The 23,610-nt window shown below is 35.4% G+C and overlaps 1 protein-coding gene across 3 annotated transcripts in view; it reads left to right on the forward strand.

Moving 5' to 3' along the window:
- Window positions 1-23,610, forward strand: part of LOC116727280 (protocadherin-15-like) — a 228,917-nt gene that overhangs the window by 94,964 nt on the left and 110,343 nt on the right. For all 3 annotated transcript variants that reach the window (XM_032574623.1, XM_032574624.1, XM_032574625.1), the window contains exons 10-16: window positions 2,310-2,418; window positions 5,939-6,051; window positions 10,367-10,573; window positions 14,030-14,164; window positions 19,136-19,285; window positions 19,374-19,465; window positions 20,748-20,849. In XM_032574623.1, coding sequence (XP_032430514.1) covers window positions 2,310-2,418; window positions 5,939-6,051; window positions 10,367-10,573; window positions 14,030-14,164; window positions 19,136-19,285; window positions 19,374-19,465; window positions 20,748-20,849 — 908 coding nt within the window. The remainder of the gene's footprint in view (window positions 1-2,309; window positions 2,419-5,938; window positions 6,052-10,366; window positions 10,574-14,029; window positions 14,165-19,135; window positions 19,286-19,373; window positions 19,466-20,747; window positions 20,850-23,610) is intronic.

The following is a 23,610-nucleotide window of genomic DNA, read 5'->3' on the forward strand; positions in this document are numbered from 1 at the left end:
TTCTTGCTCGCTGACTGGCAGCAGCAGAAGATGCTCAGTAATGGCTGTTAGATTTTAAGTGCTGCATGACAGGTGCACTGCATTGTGTGATAGGAAGTGTAGAATCGAGCTGTTGTGCACAGTGTACATTGCTGAAAAAAAGCGTATCCCCCATTACAGATTTCTGCAGTTTTTTTAATTGTAAAACTTGAATATTTCATATTATCCAGCATTTTTAAATATTGTATAAATCGTTAGCAAATAAAGAAAACAATTTTTCATCCGTGGAAGCAACCAGGCAAGATTTTAAAATCAGTGGAGAAAGTTTTATTTAGCTCAATTAAAGGCATTTTAAGCATTATTTGGTTGTTTAGGATCATAAAATAGGTCACTGCATTTCAATTGAATTTAATTTGGGCTTTGACTAGGCTACATTAAAGCGCTTTTGAAGTAATTCTGGTAGAGTGGCAACTTTTAGGAAGATTAACCACTGTGCCATGCTTTTGCCATTTATGGATAATCACAGTGTTTACAGGAAACCCAAAGCCTTAGAAGTAACTTTGTTAATCCGTTCCAGACATGAGAATCATTCTTCTCATCTGTTGATGAATTTCTTTAGATACAATATTGTTTAATCTAATTTTTAGGCTACTTTATGTAAACAGAGAGCTTCTATTTAAGCTTTTAGAGATTAGGTAATAATCTGGCTGTGGTATGGTCAGTGGAATTGATCTAAATTCTCTAAAGAATGTGGTTTATATTGTTTAGTTAAATATTTTATTTAACTGGTGATGGTCAATGGTTGAGAACTTTTCACACAGAGCCAGTATGATTTCAGAAGAAAAATGGCTTTTGCTTTTACTGTCATTTTTTTTCTCCTTTGGTTTTAAAAGTTTTTTGATCTGAAACGTTTGAGTGTGACCAAACAGAAGGAATGTGTAAGGGAAAAAACACTTTTTCACAGAACTGTATATGCGCTTGTATTTGAAGAGCCTTGGTGGGAATTTCTTTATATTGGATCTCTTTAGGGATTGTTGTTCTTACCTAGTAAAAAATTTATTTCTTTTATCAAGTCGTCCCCATTACCTACCGTATCATATTGCACCAGTGTAAATCAGAATTATAGCCTGACCACAAACAGACACCGATGGAGCTTGTGTGCAGATCAAGAAAACATACAGTACATACAGAGAAGTAGAAAAAGTGGCAAATATTGATTTTTAAAGTGTGCAATGATTTTTTGACTTTGTTATGATGCCTTTTTATCTGTGAGAAATGAAGAGCTATTACGCTGTACGTTGCTGCAGGCCAGAAATTTCCCAGGTACTTTTGAACAAATTAGATGGCCATAGCTCCAGAAATATTACACATCCTTCTTTATTTTTTCTCATTTTGTCCCTTTACAACCAAAAAACTTGCATGTACTTTATTGGTATTATATGTGGTAACTCAACGCAGGTACCATAATTGTGAGGTGAAAGGAAAATGTCGGTTATTATTTTTCAATACTTTCAGTAAATCTCTTAAAAAATAAATATTTTACAATCAGTTTGTAGTAATCAGTAAAAAAAGAATTAGATTATTTTCATGTGTATAATTCTAACCTGCACAGAGTGCATGGGTAAAATCATTGCGCAAAATATACTGCTCAAAAAAATAAAGGGAACACTTTAAGTGTTAAACACCTGTTTAAGTGTTCCCTTTATTTTTTTGAGCAGTGTAGTTCAATTGTCATTGCACAAAGCTCTGCAGTGAAAACCTTTTCCCTTACTACTGCTCCCAAGCTGACTAAATTACTGAAAGTAAGGCTTTGAGTGACGGCAGAGCTGTAGAAACTTCCCTTAATTATACATGTTATTTGTATAGGGAAAATTTTGTGGAGAGTTTGTGGAAATTGTGCAAATTTGGTGAGACCTTTGTGACAAGATTAGTCATGAAAGCAGCATGTGTCCTGCACTAAGATCTCACTGAAGAAACAAAATGATAAAATGAAAACAGGAGAATATGTGCATGAGCATTCACAATGTTTTAGAAGAATTGTGTGCAAACAGCGGTTTTTTTGGTGCTCGCTACTTCAACCCATCTTGTGGGCATGCATGCCAACCAAAGTACTGTAGAGGTCGATTTTCTTCCCTTATAAATAACATTTTCAATGTTACGTTACATTACTTGAACCTGCACCTGTATCACCTAAATAAGTTATGCTCTATATAAATACGCAGACACATTTTTTTCTAAATTTCAAATTACTTTCTCTGTAGTAGCTGATGTATTGATGTAGTAAACACTAGATCTGTAAACTTTAATGTTCTGCTTTGTTTATTTACCAGAATAAGACAAATCCTGTCAATGTGACCCCACCTATCCAAGCTGTGGACCAGGACAGAAATATTCAACCTCCATCGGACAGACCTGGGATCCTGTACTCCGTCCTTATTGGTAGGTTGAACCTTTGTGAGCTCAGATTTGTTCCATGAGGGGTTTCTCTTTTTTGTTTACAGTACTTTCAACAGGCAAGTGTAATAACATAATAGAATTGTTGGCTTAATGAAAGGTAGGTTTAATACCTGCTTTCAAGTTATTTCCAAAATGCACTGTTAGCTTCATTTGAACACACATTCTAAATTGTAGAATATAAATGTATTTCATATAAAACAAATGTTGCACATTTGTTGATTAAGAAATCAATTCTTTTGAATTTTATCTTTGTGTTTTGTCCAAATTCCCTGGAGAATAACAGAGAATGATCAGATCTTTGACTCCATTGTCTCTCTTCCCTGGTTTCTTGATTTAAGAGGTGTGGCAAAGCAAAGGAGGTGGATTAGCAGTGCTTACAAACTGGCCACCAGAGATCCTTCCTGCCCACAGCATCATCATCCACAACTCTTTGAAATACTTGAATGATATGAGTAACAACAATATTTAATATTCCTTTGGAATTGATGTGATATATATTTTTAATCAATTTAAATAGAGTCTTTGGCGCAGTCATTTAAATGTTACAGTCAACACGTATCTATAATGGAAATAAATTGCAAGTTTCTTGAGACGGCAAACAGTAGTTCACGTTAAGGCTAGAGAGAGAATGTTTTGGTTAATGTGTTAGGATTAGAAAATAAATGTAACTGCAGTATGATGAATCTCAGACTTTCTAACAGACTTTGAAAAAGGTCAAAATAAATCAGCTTCTACTTTGTAATGCCTACAATTTATAATTCAAAAGATCGTTTATTTTTCTGGTCAATTGCAAAACCTCTAATATAAAAGTTGCTTTAGTTCCATCGCAACACACTCAAGCTTGAGAATAAAATGCTCTTTGGACTGAAAAACTAACACTTGAGATACTATATAAACCTGATGGTAATATTACATAACATTTACATCCCATTAAACCCATTTTGTGTGTTGACTGTACATATTGATTTTTGCTGCATGTCTCACTTCTTCCTTTGCTGAATTTAAGAGAAAACTTAAAGTATGTATGATTTTTTATCATTATGAAAACAAGGAGTCAGTCATAGTGAAATATGTAAGTATGATAACCTTACATAATTTCTAAATACTGTCCATATCACTGTTACTGTTATGACTGTAGACTTATTGTAAATATAAAAATGGTTTTGCACTACACCCTCCACAATACCCACCCACACAAACTGCCTCCAGCTCCATAATAAAGCTGTGAACAACAACCTTAAAATTACCTTAAAAATTGTTATACAGTGAGCTTTGGGTTTTGCTGTTATTGTTTTTACCTTACCCAGCCTCCTCCTCACTCTTCATGGTGACAGGATGATCTTTGATTCTTTCATTGGCTGCTGATGTTTTCATGTTAAGATAAGTTTTTTCAGCTGTCATTTTTTGACCTTTCAAGATCATCACGCAACTGCTTTGCTTGAAAGGCAAGTTGTCTTTTCATTCCTATTTTGAAAACTGGATGGGTTAGATGGGCCTCTGTGCCAGGTCATATTTAAATCTCAAGGGAAAACAGTGAGGTCTGCAATACAAATGGAAAGTTTAAAGGTATTCTCATAACCTAAATTTACTGAAATATGAATGTAAAAACAACAAAAAATCACTTTCTAAAGAAGAGGTTCAATTCAGTTCAACTCAAAAATACTTTATTAATCCTAAGGGGAAATTAAATGTTGTATCCCATGTCATCCAAGTTTGATCTTCTGAAGTGGTCGGCGTTACTGTAGATCTGAAAGCACACTGTTGTTGTACAACAGTTGCTTGAAGAGGATGCTCAGGGTTTTCCATAATGTTCTTTATTTTATGAAAAATCTTTTTTCACACAGTCATCTCCAGAGGTTTCATTTTTCACCTTAATCCTGATCCCACATAAGAAGGTAACAGCTCAGACATCAATATCTGTCTGGGCTGATATTGCCCAGACAGATATCAGCCCAGACCTGCAACATTCAGAATTAATTCAATAAATAATCTGTAGGGGTCATTTGAAGAAATATTGAAGTGATCTAAAATCTGGCAGATTTGGAGAAATATGATATGGCATAGAGGGGAAATACTGCTAAGTGAAGATGTGTCATACTGCTGACCTTCTACAATAAAAAAACGGATGCCTAAATTAAATCATGGGGTGTTTTAACAAAGTATTGGTTTAACAATGTACACATTTTTGCAACTCTTAATGTCCTGCATTTATCTCCTAAGAAATTAGCTCTTTTTTTATTTATTTTACCGTATGGTGAAAATGTCACTTAAAAAGTGGAAAAGGTTTTGCAATAAATTCTCATTAACTATTTTTTTAGATCACACAAGGCTGGTTTATTTAACAGGCTGTTTACACTTTTGAGATCTGCTTTATTACAATTTATCTGCTGCTTAGTTTGCGAACAAACACTTGGAGGCTGATAAGTTTTGTTAGATAATCCACCTTATCTGCTCTGGAAGACCTTGCAATGGAATCTTCTCAGGATATTTGTTGTAAATATATAATTAATTGATTTAAGACAAAAAAAAATACAAGAATTAAAACACTTACTGTAGAGAATGTACTTACTCAGGCTGAAGTACAAAAGCTCCAAGCCAAGATAATTTTAATATTTTTAACTATAGTGCAATACATTACTTTTACCAAAAGCCTCAAACTGTCAAGAAGTGCGGGTGTTGATGGTGAGGCAGATGCTTGAGACCCAGGTACGATGATAGAAGGTGGTTTAATGATAAATAATAATCCAAAAATAGTCCACAAAACACAGGCAGCACGGCTGAGTGGACGCCAGGGCTCAACGCCTGTAGCAACTGGTTAACGAATGGACTCGGAAACATCAGACGCGTAGACAGCTAAGACAAGGACCCGACGAGGAACAAAGGACACAGGTGGGGTTAAATACACAGAGGGTAATCACGGAGACGAGAAACACCTGGGAACAATCAAGGGGAGACAGGACAACACGGAGACTCAGACACAGAAACTCGAAATAAATACACAGAAAAACACGGGACATGACACAATCGATAAATCTTTGACTTCACCTGAAATGGTTAGGATTAGATTTTTGTTCGACATTTCTTTTATTAAAACAGTAACTAAGACAAGGAAAACAGCATGCATCTTAGAACCCCCTCCACCCAAATCAATGTGTGCTAAATAAAGAAGTAACACACATTCATAGAGATGCACAGGAGGCATATAATTGTGCACATGTGGCTGTGTTGGTTCTCTTCTTATGTGAACTTGATTTCCCCACAGAACAATGCTGCATTCAAAGCGTCATATATGAATGTGAGCTATGCGGGCTCATCCCCTCCCATCGAAGGCCGAGATGAGAGAACGGGGAGGATTAGTCATGCCATTCTCCCTCCCTCACTCACTCCTTCCTTCACTTTCCCCCATGACACTCCAAACATACATATATTTTCTCCACCTCTCCCTTTCTCGCTCACTGATGTTTTCCTACGTTCTAATTTTTGTTTGCTCTTTTTTTCCCAGGCAAACCAGCATCCTATACAGAATATTTCAGCTTAAACAGAACCACAGCAGAACTCATGCTGCTTAAACCCATTGACAGGGAGCTCTACCGCAGATTTGATCTGGTTATCAAGGTAAGAAAAACACCAATGCCATAGATTGCCTTTCTAAAGTTTTCCTTTTCCTTCCAGAAACACCAAACATCCTTGGCCTTAGCATTCATATTCTAATACCTTTTCAGTCCCAAAATATGCTCAACCTTTTAATAAACAACTATTACTCAGCTTATATTAATACTATAATTTTCTCATTAGATTATTTGTCTGACAAGAAGTAGACTAGCATGAACATTTTAATTTACAGAATGTTTATCATCAAATTTATTCTGATTTGACAAGTTTGATTATAATTTTTTTGTTTGCTGAGCCTGTGATGGAAATACACCACAAAATATTTATGGATTTCTCATCTGTTAAAGCTTCAAATAAAGTTTGTATTCAGTAATATTCTTCTGCTGGAATAAAAGATGAGATTTCAAACAAAGTCTGTTGGGATAACACCCTAACTAATGTCTGAAAGGAACAGAAAAAATAAGTGGTTCCAGAAGGAATTCAAACATCCCTACTTTTTACCCTCTTTATGGTCTTACTAAATGATTTCAAGCTGAGTAAATTTAAAAAAAAATGTCAATATGCGCTTAGCAGAGGGCATTTAAAATTGTATTACATTTTGTATTTCTTAATTGACTGCTGCAGTCTCAGTATGTCTTACTAAACTCAGGATGAAGATACATAATTTTTCTCTGTAAGCATTAATTGTACAGTAATAAATGACTTCCTTTACTGGTTGAAGTTATCTGTGAATACAGAGCACAAGATGTGATGAAAAATACAAAACATCCTCATAACTAATTTCTCATTAATCAGTTTAGTTCTTTACAGGCAGGAAGACCATGTGTTACATGGGTTCCAATATATCATTTGTGAATTACTGGTTCTTTTAAGTTAGTTTTTCTGTATCTAATTAATGTATTTCTTGTCTTTGTGGTGTTATGAAAGAGTACAAAGTGTCTGTGCAGTGTAATATCTCTGTACTAGACAGATTTCTTCCAAGTGAGACAAATAGAGAGTTTGAATTTGAAACTCAACAAGTTGGTCAAATGCATCCTGTTCACTTTATGGATGACTGAATTGTTTTTTAGTGTTCTTAAATTAAATTACACATTGTTTTGTAATGCTCAGTGATATGCTTATAAATCTTAGAATTAATGAAATAGATCAAAGTAAGCTGGAATGCTAATAATTTGATATGAAACCTTCTATATCCTGTCTTCCTATAACAGAGATGCTCCAAATTTTGTACTGCCTTGACCTGTCAGTAACCCTTTAGTAGTTAATTAAAATTTTGTAATATTCGGATTAGACACAATGTTAACTTGTCTAATTAAGAGTATTCATCAGTATTAAAATTGGTTTTACATTTTAACACAAGAAAATGAGAACTGAGTCTGTTCTGTCTGGAAAACAAATCCACATGAACTGCAGTTTCCATATGTATCGCTGAAAGAAAATTTATCCTTAACTTTAAAGTTTCCAGGAGTCTTAAAGCATGTTAGAGCTCAAACATAATTGCAGTCTTAATATTTTCCATACACGTCTCAATCTGTTCTGAGTTTTTAAAACAGCTTTTAACATTACTGTGTCACTGATTTTGAAAATGATGTTCTTCCTTCATTCACAACTTCCATTCTAAAGAGTATTGTTCTTAGACGTGCAAGTAGTTGACTGAGGAGTGTATATTTTCACAACTAGCTGATAGTTCACCAATCCATCACAGGGTTATGTTTGATATAAACAGCAATTTTTATAACAACAAAGGTAACAAAATTACCTTATTATGTAATGAAATGGCACTATGTGCTTGGAAAATATACAATACCGTCCCTTTAGCAAAAGTTGTCTTGTTTAATGGCGGCCTTAAAATAAAAAGGGAAATGACAGTCCTGCTGGGATTTGCATTAGGATTCCAATTTTACATGGAAAATGTTTGTTTTTGCCTCCTAGAGTCCACATACATCGCTCTATAAATATGACTCCCAAAAAACACAAATCTTAAAATGGTTATTGCATTTACTATTAGTAAATGTTAGTTGGTACCAAGGGCAAAGGATACACTTGGAAAGGATTAACAGCTTAATTCATAAATTGATCCAATTTACTAAATTGTAGAATACAAACAAAAAGGGGGCTATAAATACTCTATCTGCTAAAGGCAACTTAATAGTGTCTGTAATCCAGACACTACATATAATATTTGTAAAAATATATATTTGTTATGTCTTTCTGAAGTTCTAGAGGAGCTTTGCACAGCCACAAGACTCTGTGCAGAAGTTCAAGCACTGGAAAATAGTCTAGCTGTGCCAATTATTAGAGCTGTAGAGCAAAAATCAGCCAGGCTTGTTTAAATGTCTTTAATCAAATAACAGTTATCTGGTGGCCATTGAACCCAGGATGGCGTGAAAGTGCTTCTGTTGAATAAAGTCAGGATGGGAATCTTGTGTAGGCTGAACAGCACAGGATGCTTACCAATTTGTTCTAAATCACTCCATCTGTTCCTAGTTACAAATAAAATGGGCTAAACTAGTTGAGTAATAAAAAGAAATTCTTGAAAGTAGCCAATTGCAGTAAATAGGTAGCTAAGTTCTGAGGTTGTTTTTATTTTTGTTCTGGCAGAAAGAATTATAGAAACTTTTACTCTGACAGTAGAAGGGGAGTCTGCTAAGAAAAGTGTGCTGCTAGCTAACAGTATGACATAAAACCTAGCTTTCCAGCTTTGTTTAGTCATGGAAATATCTATATTTTTACATTAAGAATCATCAAAGTAATTATGATTGATTAAAACTGTTGTTGTTGTCTTTACAAAGGATATAACATTGTGTTATATTGTAACTATGAACAGTTTGTGGTATTTGCAGGATTAAAAATCACACTGAATAACTGTAAACAGAAAACATAAAAGCAGTTTTCTGCTCGGGGGTGAGATCAGAGTATATTATGTTATTTTCACATCTCTGCTAAAATGCCAATTTTTGTGATGTAAAAAAGAGATAAAGATACATAAGTTGTGGAATGTCAAGCTTGATGAATAAGTTCCTCTTTATCTTCAGCTTTCTAGCAAAAGTCTCATCTCAGTTTTCTGCCAGTGTTTGCTGGTGTTTGGGATATTTCATAATTTCCTCCACTTTGACTGAAATCCCAGTTTCCTAATGCTCCCACCAACATCATTTCATGCATGTATGTTTTTTACGTTAAGGCTTTTGGGTATCTCCTTGACCAGTTAATGCACATTTGTTTTTCAAATTTAGAGCGACGAACATTTCTCGAAAATGTCACAGTTGAAACAATTTTTTTTACTTTATAAGGTGTCATTGTGTTACATTATCTTTTTAGTTTGTTTTTCATTTGTGTTGCATAGGTAATATGCCACTTAAAGCAGCAACAAGTTTTGAAATAATGAACTGTTTACATCACAAAGCCATTAATTTGAACCAGTGTGTGAACGATATTTATATCCACTCTGTCACACAAATTTATGACTCCTTAACATTACCTTGCTTTGCATTTTTGCTTCAGTCATAATTGCTGTACCAGTAAAAGCACTGCAACTTCCTTCACCAACACATCAGATTGATATAAAAAAAAAACATTGGCCCTGAAAATATAATTTCCATCTGAACATCAGAGAAAACATTTCAAGTTTGAAATGCTTTCTAATATCACAGAGAGTACCCATAGTACTCATCTTATAAATATTTCAGCTTTGACTGAAAGGATTCAAACAGATACCAATTCAGACAGAAGGTTTGATGATCTCCTGTTTTCCTGCTGTGTTGATGTTAGCCTTTTTAGATTGGCTTTAATCTATCTAGGGGATGCAAATTGCATCAGGAGACCAAAGAACTCAAAAAAGACAGCATTTTCAGATTTGTTTTTGCAGTAATAGGGTCGGATATTCATGGGCAGACCGAGGAAAAAGTTCAGTTTTAATGAGACTAACAGCTCCAAAGTAAAAAAGTAAGTTTTACCTTTAATACATTCTGTTCAAACTTCTTTCTTTGTATTGGCTTTAAAAGAAAACTCCAAACCAATTAATTTGCATACTCTCTTACCACTGATCATCTACAGGAATGTGGACATGTTTTTGCTTATAAAATGACAATGACACGAGTATCTACTCAACTTTAATAAAATCACAACCAAAGTTGTGATTTTATACGACTTCCTCCTTATTACTTCCTTATTAAAGGACATCCCAGGTTAATGTATTCTTACCACTAAGATATTAAAATTGTGCAGTCGTGATGGGTTGCACTGCATTTGGGTTCCCTAGTTGGTCGGTAACAGGAAGTCTGCACCAAAACAAAACCGTTCCATTCTGCCCTGTCTCTAGGCGGAGCAGGACAATGGTCACCCCCTGCCAGCGTTCGCCAACCTTCAAATCGAAGTTCTGGATGAAAACAACCAAGCACCATACTTTTTGGAGTCTGGTTACCATGGATACATCAGTGAGGCTTCACCAGTCGGAACCACCGTCGCTACCAACGCTACTCTATCGACTCCCCTCACTATAATAGCTTTGGATAATGACGTGGAGGAGGTAAGCATATTCTTTAGTTTTGCAAACCTTTAACACGTTCAGTATTATAACAATACATTATTTATGGTTATGGAGCAGTCTTCACAGCTGTTGAATTTTCTTACATTTTGGTATAACAATAAACGTTTATCATTTTGAAGTTTATGATCATGCCCTTCAATGTACAGCTGTTTTTATATTGAGATTAAAGTGTGCACAGGGGATCTCTCTCTGTTGATAAGTGACTTCTGAAGACAATTGCTTGTACTGCATTTTATTTAGGGGAGTCAGTAAAGGAGGCTCAATGGATGCTACACTGAAGACTCTGTTTTTAATATGATCAAATGTTAAAAAGCTGCAGTTTACAATACATTGCACTATATATTTTTCTGAAGAGTTAATTGTACAGTTTGTTTTTTATGCGTTTGTTGTAGCTGAAACCCAATCAGAAGCCTGTAGGTATCATCTGAGTTGTGTGTTGACTCTATTTCCTTTCTCTTAATTTTCAACTAGAAATGCAGACAAGGACACCAAACATTTATGTAAAATGTTAATATTCATTAAACCATGTTTATGGCGTTTTACTGTACATATGGTGTGATTCTGGAGATCATTTTCTATTGGTCACCTGACTGAAACCTGTGCAGTGAGATCTAACAGATCCTTTGTAACTTCTCTGCAAGCTAAAAAGAATCCTAATTTGAAATAGTGAGAAAATTATAAGTAGGATAATGAAACTGTTTCATGTTAGTTCAATACAGTCTAAGTCAGAGTATGTATGCATTAAATTACGGCATGAGTTACTAAATGGACGAATCAACCATTAATCAGTTTTAACAAGACAGATAAGGACAAGTAAAGACATTTCTTCATGTTATAGAACAATAAAGGAAGTGTATAATTTTCTGCCGTTGAGGTTTACTCTACAGTCAGAATTAGAATTTCGCTGTTCTGGTTTTAAAAGGCCCTTTGGCTCTTTGCTTCCTTTATGGCTCAAAACTAAATTACTCCCTTGGGCAATGGTATATAATAACATAAGCATATATAATAACATGTTGAAAGCATTTCCATGCAGGCATGAGAATGACTCTAACATATTTAAGTGCCCACTTCTTTCCTGCTTTTCTCCCCACTGAATCTCAGCTTTGTGCTTTGCTTGCAGTGTTTGAAGTGCCCTATCTAAAGTGCCAGTGAATCTGACAGTAAAACCGTTTGGCGCTTTAAATTACCTCCCAGTAATAATTGAGATTTTACAGTACCGCAATATTGTTATCGCCGACGCATACCCGACAGCTGAGTTTGTATAAGGTGTAGTGAAGACATTTTGACAAAAACAAGCTTTGGTTCATTGCTATCTAAAGGTCTCCCCCCAACAGGGATTGGTGTTTAGGAAGGATAATGTGTCGGGGTGGGATTTTAGTTTAAGGCAATTGATAAACAACTGGTTATTTTTAGTATTCCCAACTCTGGTCTTTCCCTCTGCAACAGGCACCAACAATGATGATTCGTCCTAATAGCTTTTATGCACTGTCTATCACTTTTATTTATGTTCTTGCATGCTAATGTACGTTCCTGTGTGTTACTGTTTAAATGTGTGTAGGCGTGTGGGGGTGTTCATGCTTATTTATGGCTCAATATCCACAACTTCAACATCAACAAGATTATCAGGCCCCCTACCCTGCTGAGCCAGCCTTATCTGGAATGAGAAGAGCTCTCTATCTCTCTCTCTGTCTCTCTTGCTTGCTCTCACCCTCTCTCTCTCTAACACAGAAACACACACACACTCTTAAATAAACACACAAACAAGAGATGGTTGTTTGGAAATGCCAGAGCAGGCCATAGATGAGAATTGCCTCTTCATCATTGAGTGTGGTGTGCATTTGCAGACATTTACAATTTGCTGTTAGGAAAGTTTTAATGTCTGAAAATCAATTGAGATTTTTTTCTATTCAGAATTTTCTCTCAAAGCCAAACACCTTTTTTTGTTTTACTCTTAGTTATTCCTCCTGCAGATATTCCTACCTAGGGCATAGGTAGGGCATTGACCTTTGTTCTGAAAGACTTTCATTAGCACGATATGGAACCCCTGTTGATTCTTTAAGTTATTGAAAGCTTGACTTCCAACAAACTTGCCTCTGCTCCCTCTGCAGGTATGCTGTCATGTTTCGTTTCATAATTAGATTTAGAAGAAGCCACTGTGTGCATCAAAGCACATACTGTAAAGGCTTTAGAAAAGTCTCACTTATTATCAGCTTGCCAATTTCACACAGCAGGACACCTAAACAACCTAAACAAATATTGTGGGTGTTCTCCTAGAAATTTAGGCAGTAACCTTAAATTAAGGCACTATTTATTAAAGACCCATAGTTGTTATGAATTTGCTCAAAGGCTCCAACATAAAGTACCATGTCACATGTAAAAGTTCTAAAGGAATCATTCATTAGAGTTTCAAACTGTGAGACCTGGAAAACATAACACAACTAAACATTTGACACAAAATTCAGAAGTTTAACCCATCTACAGTATTATTATACATATGAGTTTTGTTACATTCCTATGTTCTAGACAGGTCACCAGTCTGTTACAAGGGAATATAGAAACAGAGAAGGGCAAGCTACTCTGTTTACATAAACTTCTACAAGAGCAATTTGTAATAGTCATACTTTTGGACTGTGGGAGGAAACCAGAGTACCTGGACAGAACTCTTGTTTGTACAGAGAGGGTACAGACTATAATTTAAACCCGTGACTGTCTTTTTGCAAGGCTAGTGCAACTAACTGCACCACTGTGCAGCTTATGAAAAGGTTCCAATTCCAAAAGCACTGAAAATACCATAGTTTACAGGATTTCATGTCCAGAGTGACCAGATTAGATTTAACCAGTCCAAGGTTTTCAGATTTTTAACCAGGGGTGATCAGTTACATTTCAGACTATGAAAAAACATGAAATAACCCTTTAGTTTAGGGCCATTCTAAAAATTTGAAGTAAATGACTTTAGCAATGGTAAACCAGCAAAATCATTTACACCTTGTCAGGCTTGTTTTTGTTCTACAGAGTAGCAAATATTCTGCCAGATAAATGATTTAAAAGAAACAACAGCTTCCTCAGTGCCAACCTGTTAAGCAGTTTTTATTACCTAATTATACCAACCCAACATAACTCAAGAACTACTTCTTCCTTCAAAATTAGTTATAGACATAGATACAGAAAAGTGTTTAGCCTTAAACACTCACCCTCTTCTCAAGGACACATTATATTAGTTTAAATTTGCTTTACCAGGCAGTGAAACACTCCCAGCCACTTGATATCAACAGACCTCACTTTAACAAGATCTTGTGGTAAAATCTCATACATCAAACTTTTGCATGTTTTCCTAAACTTCTGTCAAGAATCTATCAAGTTTAAATAAGTCTCTACGAGTTCCTTGTTGTGTGATACACCTTCATTGTGTAAAATACCTCTTTTTGTCTTTTACAGGCCCGGGATCCACAGCTGCACTTTTCTCTGGACAGTTATTCTCATGTTTTTTCTATATCAACTACTGGGATAAGAAGATATCTTATGCTGTTGCAGCCTGTAGACAGAGAAACACAAGACTCCTATACATTCACGGTAATACACAGGCTCAATATCTGTGTGTGTGTTATTGTAAACAGGAAAACTACTTGCATCAGGGGAAAGAAGGGAGAGAAAACTTGCAGTGTTGAAAAGGTAGTTTTATCTGAAAGAATATTAGAACTGGAAGCGAAATTAGGAGGGAGTTGTGCAAAATTGCAGAGCAATGGCAAAAAAAAGAATGTGGGTAGACAAAGAGGATAAGCATTTTACAAACCATTAAAGACAGAGTTGCAGAAAAGCATGATGTGGAAAAAAATCATTAAGATTCAAGTGTTGTGAAGGAGGAGGTTGCACAGAACACAAGCAATACATTTAACATAAAGGGAGGAGTGAGAGAAGAACAAGAAGGACAAAAAGAAAAATGCTGGATTAACTCTGCTTTGTGCCTTTGGTTTTATGAAGCATAATCCAGAAAACATTCCCCGCCTCTGCTTTTTGTGTCCATCTTAGCAAATAAGTTGACATTAATATGTTTTAGTTTGTTTATCACTTGCTTATGAATTCAACAGCAAAAACAAAAACTTCTGCAGCTGGATCGACCTTAACAATGAGTTTGAATTAGAACTACATTCTCTTTGTGACTGGATGGCAGTCGAAAACAAACCTAAAAAAAAAAAAAAAGAACATACTTTGTAGCATAAAAATTTGTTTTTAAGCTTTGGATGGGTCCAGATAATACCCAGATTTCACACAGATAAACCAGGTCCAGGTCTAAAATGTTAGAATTTTTTGTAAAGACCCAAAACATGAGGTTGGACAAATTTATCTAAATACACTATAAAATACATCTGGTTTAAGGAATCGGTAAGTTTTTACCATCGGCTGTCCAGTTTAGACAAAAGTAATTGGGTATGTCTCAAATCAAATGTGAAATAATTTGAGGGTTATTTCAAGGGATTTATTTTGTGGAGTCCACCGACAAGTTGTTCAGAGTTTTTTGAGATAATATTCTGTTGAAAGGTTTTAACCTCAATATCTTATCTCTCATGAGTAATGTCTTCAGTTTGATGACATGGAGTGTACTTTACCAGCAAAGAACTTATCAGCATGGAATGAGCTGTCCATTTCCAACGGTAGAGATGGTAATTAAAGAATTTGTTTTTTATTTACCCAAAAATCTAAAAGATTTGAATTTAGGCTGACCGCTTTGAAAAGAGGTCAGCCAAAAATAACTAGACTAAGTAAAGAAATCTCCTTTAACCCAAAGTGGTGTTTGGGTTTAGGCTCAAGTTGGTGAGGACTACAGCCAACCACCAACCAGGTGGTTACCATGGAGACTTTGGATGCTTGCATTGTGGTGGAGTTATCCATGTTCCCCTGTGGCTGAGGCATCAAGAGATTGCATTGCTGCTCTACTCCAGTTCTGTTTCATCTCTCAGAATCTAAAGGAAGATGTCTTCCACGGGATTTCATTATAGAGGCCTTTAGTCATTTACAGCAATATCCAACGTAGTCTGCAACATACAATAAGGAGAGAACACATTTAGCCCATTTCCATTTGAAGTATATTTTTCATGTTGGAAGATCATTGCACTATACTATGACCATATTGCTGGTCGAGAAAATATGGGTCTTTAATAGAAGGGAAATTGGTGCAAGATCTGCTGTAGGACCAACATTGAGGGGTCATAAACCATCAACAGAACTCAATTTCAAATAATCAACACTCTCTCCCTTTAAGCATAGAATACAATGAATATACTCTTGTTGAAACAGCATTGCAGCACCTTCTTGCTGGGTTGTATGCCTGTAAGTTAACTCTTCTATTATTCTATGACAAGACAGACCCTGCATAATACTTTTTTATTGTGTATACTTATCTTCATTAGTTTCTCACTACCTTCCCCTCCTATTGTCTTCTGTTTTCCTCCATTCATTGTATCTGTTAAGTGCATTCAACTTCAATGTGATTTTATTGGCCTAGCACCAAGAGGCTGCCTTTTGCCAAGCAAAACATCTTAATATGAGGGCATCATCCTATGCAGTAAAACGCTGATTCTTCATCTAGCTGAAATCTGCTAATTCCACTCTGACAACAGAGACAGTGTGTGTTTTTGTGTGAAGTTGTGAAACTAAATACATGACTTTTATGTGCCCTTGAGTGTGCATACAGCAATTTGGAAGTTAAAGATGGAAAAGCAGAAGGTCTGGAGTATTGATTGAAAGTCAGAGGTATACTGTAATCATTATGAAAGCCTTGGAGAAGAAATTAAACTCTGACTGGAAGAAAGAGAGTGCCATGAGACACGGAGAGCCATATTCATCAGAAAGGAGTCAATCAGCTTCTTGGCAGATGAGTCTGTGAAGAAGATTGGTATCAGTAAAGACCATTATTTTTTTGTTGATACTTGCAGATAGATTTTCATAAAACATAGGGAAAATAATATATATGGCAATTAGGATGAGACAGTAAATACAATGGAATAGGGGTTCTAAACATTGTGATAGAGATGTTAACTTACTTCATCAGCAAAATGTGCAGCATGAATCCTTTACAAGCATTAAGCCACTAGGTGATTTTACAGATAAGCAATTTTTGGCACATCGTTTCTTGTTTATTTTTGAGTGCTTCAGTTTTGACAAAAGATTAAGGTTTACAGGTGTCAAAAACTTGTTTGAATTAAGTAAATTGAATTGATAAATGGTTTTGTTTGGCAAGATGAAAAAACATAAAATACAGTTTAAGGAGGATAGAGATTTATGTATTCAAAGAAACAGAATGGGGGAATATGATTAAATGAAGATCAAATATACATTCATCTATCACTTTCAGTCAAATGAGGCAGGTTTTTCAGACAGGTGTCGTTGCACAAGGAAAAACAAAACGTATCTGAATGACTCAATAAATCCAATTTACAGCTGCTAGTTTAGCAAAAGCAAGCAAGTCTAAACAACTTCTGAAATAATCTAAATGGTGTTAGCATTAGCACACTACAATACAAGAGATATAGTACATATTTTAGTGACTTAATAAATAAACTTAGCAGTTGATTGTGTACCATTGCTTCTTTTTTCTGCTCTTCAAGAAAAAAACTAGTTTACAGGCCTAAATCATGAAATATTTTAACTCAAAGAATATGAGTTTAAGCGAAGATTATTTTTCCTAAGTCTATTCTCTAGAAGCAAAACATGAATAGAGCCACTTCTCTCAGTGAAGGCATATACTGTATATAGTCTGCAAGAACCAAAAAAATGTTTTCACTTACAGTGGCAACAGAAAAAAAAAAATCTTTTTTGCTGTGGACAAGACATTTCATATTTCACAAGAACTCAAGTGCACGCAAGTCCTGGGAAGTCCTCAACTGCATCATTTGTCAGTGTCATAAATTTCTCCCCTTAGAAGTATTGGACCAATCAACACTGCCCATAAAAAAACTTCTTCCTTGCTTATGTGCCAATAACAAGCGGCCATAATTATTGGGAGAACAAGGCTAAGAAACCAGAATCTTGTGATTTTATAAACAAGAACAAATTTCCTTTTTCCTGCAGAGTATGTGTAGCTGGAGTACGCAAATGTATAGGCAGAATGATGCCTGCTCGGTCTTTTTAAAATCTCATCTGGGGAAATAAAATCATTTCTGGTGCTCTCTTTTGATGTCAGATGAAACAAAATTGAATTGTTAGTCTAAAACAATGCAGCCTTCATCCACCGTAACAAAACAATCAATCAACCCCAAGAAAACAGCCTATCGGTCAATTATGGGTTTGGGAACCTAATGCTTTAAGGTTGGTTTACTGCCAATGGAACAGACACCTTAATCATGGTAAATGGCATCATAAAAAATAACTTAGTATGTCAAGATACTCAACAGCAATATTAGGCAGTCTGCAGAGAAACAAAGTATGTAGCTATGTTGGAAAATTCAATATAACATTGAAACCTAAAGAGTAGAAATTTTTAGCCAATGAAAAACATAAATGCTTTCTAGCAGTCCAGCCAACTTGAATGTTCCAACTTTAATGTAATAGAAAATCTGCGAAGTGAGCTAGGCTATAACTTTGAAATGCTCTCAGAGAACTGGAGAATATTTCATTAAAAAAATGGTAAAAGTTAACATGCAAACATGCTAAATGTGTATTTATGTATCATTGTAGCATGTATTTGATATACCTATTTAGAAGTATCTATAATTGTTTGGTTGCTTTAATAAGCTTTTTCATTTATTGAGAAGGAGATGTACTGAACAGTAACGTTTTTTGGGAAAAACATTACTTTTGTTCTAATGTAAATAAAAAAAAAACAGAAGTTATGTATTCCCAAAACCATATAACTTGTACCTTCGTATTAGCTTTTGTGAGATGCCTGTGCTTTTTCCAAAGAGAAAAAAAAATCTAATTCTGCCAGGGCTTTACTGTGTGGTTTACATAAATCAATGACTAAGAGAACACAATACAACTGTCACCACTTTAGTATAAATAGCCATTTTTACTGTAGCCAAGCAACAGGAAATATATTTTTCCTGCTTTTGACTTCAGGCATAAGTTTGTGAAACAGAAGTGGGCCATTCTGGCAACCATCTAGTGTGTGAGAGTCCAAAAAAACACTGTGAATGACCATCCTCTTCATGCGTAAAATGACCCAGGGAGACAAACAGATACATCAAATAGCTGCGTAAATAATGGAAGCCCAACGCGACTTCACCAGATAAACTCCTTCCTCACTTGCCTCGCTGCACCACACACTTGCAGACCTATAATGAGCAGACCTTGACCCTAATATTCAGTTAAACATGCAGGGAGAATTCATGGTCCATGTTTTTGTAAGCTGGTTTCTAAGTAAAACAAAAACTTCTCAAAGGAAACTACACACAATAAAATTTCAAGAACATGTTCAGAGCACAAGCCCGCTATATTCCCAACAGCCCAAATTCTGAATATCATAGGTTTTTTCCTATCAGGAACTTTGTGTTTGTTTTTGCATTTTGCATTGATCTGTTGTTTTTTCCTGTGTTTTTGCCTCCACAGCTGTTGGCATCAGATGGTGTTCAGCAAAGTGCTCCTGTTATTGTGACCATAACAGTGCTGGATGCCAATGACAATACTCCAACTTTTTCCAATGTCTCCTATAGCGTAAACCTGTTCACAGATATGTTGCCTGGAGAAACTGTCATACAGGTATGTGTGAGTTAATGCAGCTGTTAAAACGTGAACATTTTGATCCATGGGGACCTTATATGAATTTGTGATTCTGTTGTCTTTGTAGATGTCAGCAGTTGATTCTGATGCAGGTGAAAATGGCCAAATCAGTTATCGCATCTTGGCTGGTGGCCAGGGAAAGTTTCTAATAAACAGCAGGTAAACCGATCAGAGATAATTCAATAATGTTGGTATGTTCTATATTTTACTGTTACATCATATGTTTTAACATTTTATGTGACTTTTACTGAAGTTACTTTTTACTGTTTATTTGGTCATCAGACATCAGGCTTATATATGGAAACAAAAGAATAAATTATCTGATCTGAATCCAACATCAAATAGCATCAACAGCAATACATGACTTGCATGTGAATATTTGCACTAAACCCGAATCAAGTTTTTTTTTTTTTGATGAAGAAAACCTATTTTATTCAATCATACGGTTTAAAACAATTTCAAGAAGTTAAGATATCAAGGAGGTAAAACAATGATTTGTGCTAACCAGCATCTTGTGAAGTGTCCTAAGGACTTTTTTAAACATTTTGGAATTAATCATTATTTTTCCAGCAGGTTTAATCACCAGTGATAATCATTTTAGACAACAGATATTTTTTAATGTGCCAGTGGGTTTTCATTGTTGTTAGACCTCGCCATGCTCACACAAAAGGCAAAACCAAACAACAAAATCCTTAATAAGGCAACTGAGAATCTATTGTCTTCAGTTTTCATCCCAAAAAACAATTGATGGGATGCTGGAAAAGGTTATTGGTGAAAACCTCTGGTAACAACATAATTTAAGATCGCTTTAGTTAGATCTAAGTAAAGAATGAGTCTTAAAAGAAAGATATACCAAAGCTAATACTAGTTTGATGAGAATAAATTACAATTTTTGCTTCAATAAGGTGATTGTCAACATTTTTACAACAACTGAAGGTAACACAATTATGTGATTGTGCTATAAAATGGGATATGTGCCTGGGAAATGCATAATACTTTCTCTCTAATATTCATGAAGAGCCACAGGCTGAAGGCTTAAGGAACCTACAAAAGTACTGAGTACATATATTATACCATATAAAGAATAGACATACTTTTTAATAGAGCAAGAAATCTGTAAACAGTGTAGATAAAGACATGAAATAAATCCCTCTTTGTGTAATGAATCTATTAAAAATACATGCTTTGCTTTTTTAAATAAATCACTGAAATAAATTAACTTTTCAATGACATTCTTATTAATTGAGAAACAAAAGTATATCACTGTGAACTTAATAAAACTCCACTTATGAGAACTGATTTCCACAGGCTAAACGACTGCTAATGGGAAAGCAGGTGGTAAATGGTAAACTATAGGAGAAGTCAATGAATGCATGTATAAAGTAATGTGAAAGCATGTGGCGTGTTAATAACCGCATACATTTAATCATTGTTTTCACAGCACTGGGGTAATTACAGTGGCACCAGGTGCTGAGCTGACTGTTGGCCGAAGCTACGCTCTGACTGTGGAAGCTGCAGACAATGGGCCTGCGCCTCACAGACGGTAGGGGGTTTCTCTCGTTCTGCTTCGTTGCTCTTTTCCTGCCTGTGTGAAACTATGCCATGAAAGGTCAGGTCTTTACAGCTTTCAAATTTATTTTCTGACCCTTTTCAACACCACCTACAGCTCCTTTTTATTATTTTATCATCATCTGTCTTCTCATTTAATCCCAATTTTTAGCTGGAAAATTACAGGAGTAATTTATAATATTATATTTTTTTTTTTATTTGAAAATTGAGTAAAAGTGCAATATTTCTTGTCATTCATCTCAGAAGGTGGACCTCATATTATCTAGAATCCTCACAAATATATTCCAAGTGTTTGATTCTAGTAATTTTGATAATTATGACTTACAGATAATGAAAGCCCAAAATTCAGTGTCTCGGAAAATTAGAATTGTCATAAGGTCATTGTTGGAAACTCATAGTGTCACACCCTAACCGGCTAATTAATTCAAAACATAGGTCTGCATAGGTTTCCTGAGCCTTTAAACGTTCTCACTCTGGTTCAGTAGACTACACAATCATAGGGACTTGACAGGTGTCCAGACGACAGTCATCCACACCCTAAGTCACAGAGTAAGTAACAATATGTCATTGCTGAAGAAACTGATTGTTCAGAGTTCTGTATCCAAGCATATTAATAGAACATTGAGTGGAAGGAAGAAGCATGGTTGAAAAAAGTTCACCAGCAAAAGCAAGAACTACAGCCTTCAGAGGATTGCTAAGCGAAATCCATTCCAGACTCATAGACGAATACTAGAGATGCGTACAAATGTTGCATTCCCCATGTAAAGCCAGTTTTGAACCAGAGATAGCATCAGTCATTCACTGGTGTTGAGCCACTGGGTTTACTGAAGTCCATAGTCAAGCAGCCACCTACCAGGAATTACTAGAGCACCTCCTGCTTCTCTGCTGACAAGCCGTATGGAGATGCTAAATTTATATTTCTGCAGGACCTGGAACCTGCCCACACTGACTGCCAAACATACCAAAAGTTGGTTCAAGGTATTCCTATTCTTAACCGACCAGCTAACTCTTCCGATCTGAACCCTATAGAAAATCTTCTGCTTGTTGTCAAGAGGAAGATGAGAGACAAGCCAACAAGGTAGATGAGCTGAAGGCAGCTATCAAATCAGTCTCTACTCAGCGCCACAGGCTGATCACCTTGATGCCACGGTGCCTCGATGCTTTATTTCATATAAGTGGCAACTCAACCAAGTACTGAGTGCATAGAAATGTACATATTTTTAAGAAGGCTGACATTTATGCTTGAAACATCTGTTTTTTATTTTTCCAATGTGGCATTCTAATTTTTTGAGACGGACTAATGGGGTTTTCATACCTGTAAGCCGTAACCATTAAAACTGCAAAAAATAAAAGTTTGAAATATTTTACTCTGTGTCATGGATCTCTATAAACTCACCATTTCACTTTTTGAGATAACTGGCAAGGAATATTGCATTTTTAAACAATATTAATTTCTTTTAGGTTAAGTAGTATTTCTACAGAATAAAATGCTCTGGGAGTGAAATGATATTGCAAGTTTTAGAATTAAAAAAAGAATTAGGGCCTGGGAAGGTGTGACTCAAATACCAGCGTACTCTCTTCTTTTTATTTCCCAAAAGGGAAAATGTCAACTAATGCAGAAAATGCATTCAAAAAAATTTCATTCCTTTCTTCAAGGGCTAAATCAATAAATAATAGTGGCTTTCACAAAGTTCCTAATGGAAGACTTTCCACAAACTTTTTCCAATCGTCCAGGAAAAAGCGTCAGCTTCAAATCTTCTGTAAAGTGGAGCTGTATTGATTTGATTGCAAAAAGTCTGGCAGAGAACAGTTCAATTGTGATTTTCTTAGTTGTAGCAATTACTAAGCAATATTTCTGAACTGGAGTAAATCACAACATTGAATAGTTCATCCAATAGAATCCAGTCCATCTGCACAGAACCACAAAATGATGCAGCTGTTGTTTTGGCAGAGACTTTGATTACCAGAGTGTTTTATTCAGCACAGGAAATATTACAGAACAGAGACTCTCAATGAAGCATATGCTGGGCATTCTCTCTCTCTCTCTCTCTCTCTGCCAATTGAAAAAGTAAAACACTTTATAGAGATTAATGGCACAACGACTGATGTTTCCAAGCCTGTATTTCTTTTGATTATGAAATTTTTTGTTCAAAATATGGGCTTAATGAAAAGTATGTTTAATACATGCTTAGTGATGGTTATTTTTAAGAAATACCTTTTAATCTGATAAACTATCCTCATTTTATATAACCATTTGAAGCATATAAATTACAGCATACATCAGTTAATAAAATTGTCAGCAATGTTGGCTTTTGATGCCTGAAGCATGGATTAAATTATAGTGTTTTTCTTGGGGAATAGCTGAACAAAAGGGTAAATTATTACCACACTGTCCTTGAGACGGGACAAACAAGCTGAGTCCTTCCAGTGGAAAAAAGCACAGAACAAAAGCAGTAATCAGTTAAAACACAGGGGAAAAGTTAATCAAGATTGTATTTCTTTCTTTAGTGAAATTGTTTGAAGAAAACTTTTCATTGAACCTTTGTGTCACACAAACATCATTGAAGAGCCCACAGATTGCTGATTAGAAGTGTCTATTTTGAATTTGACTTCGGTGATTTATCACACATTTAGGGTGCTAAATGATGATTTGCACCGTTTTATTTTGAGCATTCACACCAAGGAGTACGAGCATTTGAATTGCTTTAGGGACATATGGGTGAGGTCAAAATGCT

This window comes from Xiphophorus hellerii, chromosome 10, assembly GCF_003331165.1.
Source record: "Xiphophorus hellerii strain 12219 chromosome 10, Xiphophorus_hellerii-4.1, whole genome shotgun sequence".
NCBI lineage: Eukaryota > Metazoa > Chordata > Actinopteri > Cyprinodontiformes > Poeciliidae > Xiphophorus > Xiphophorus hellerii.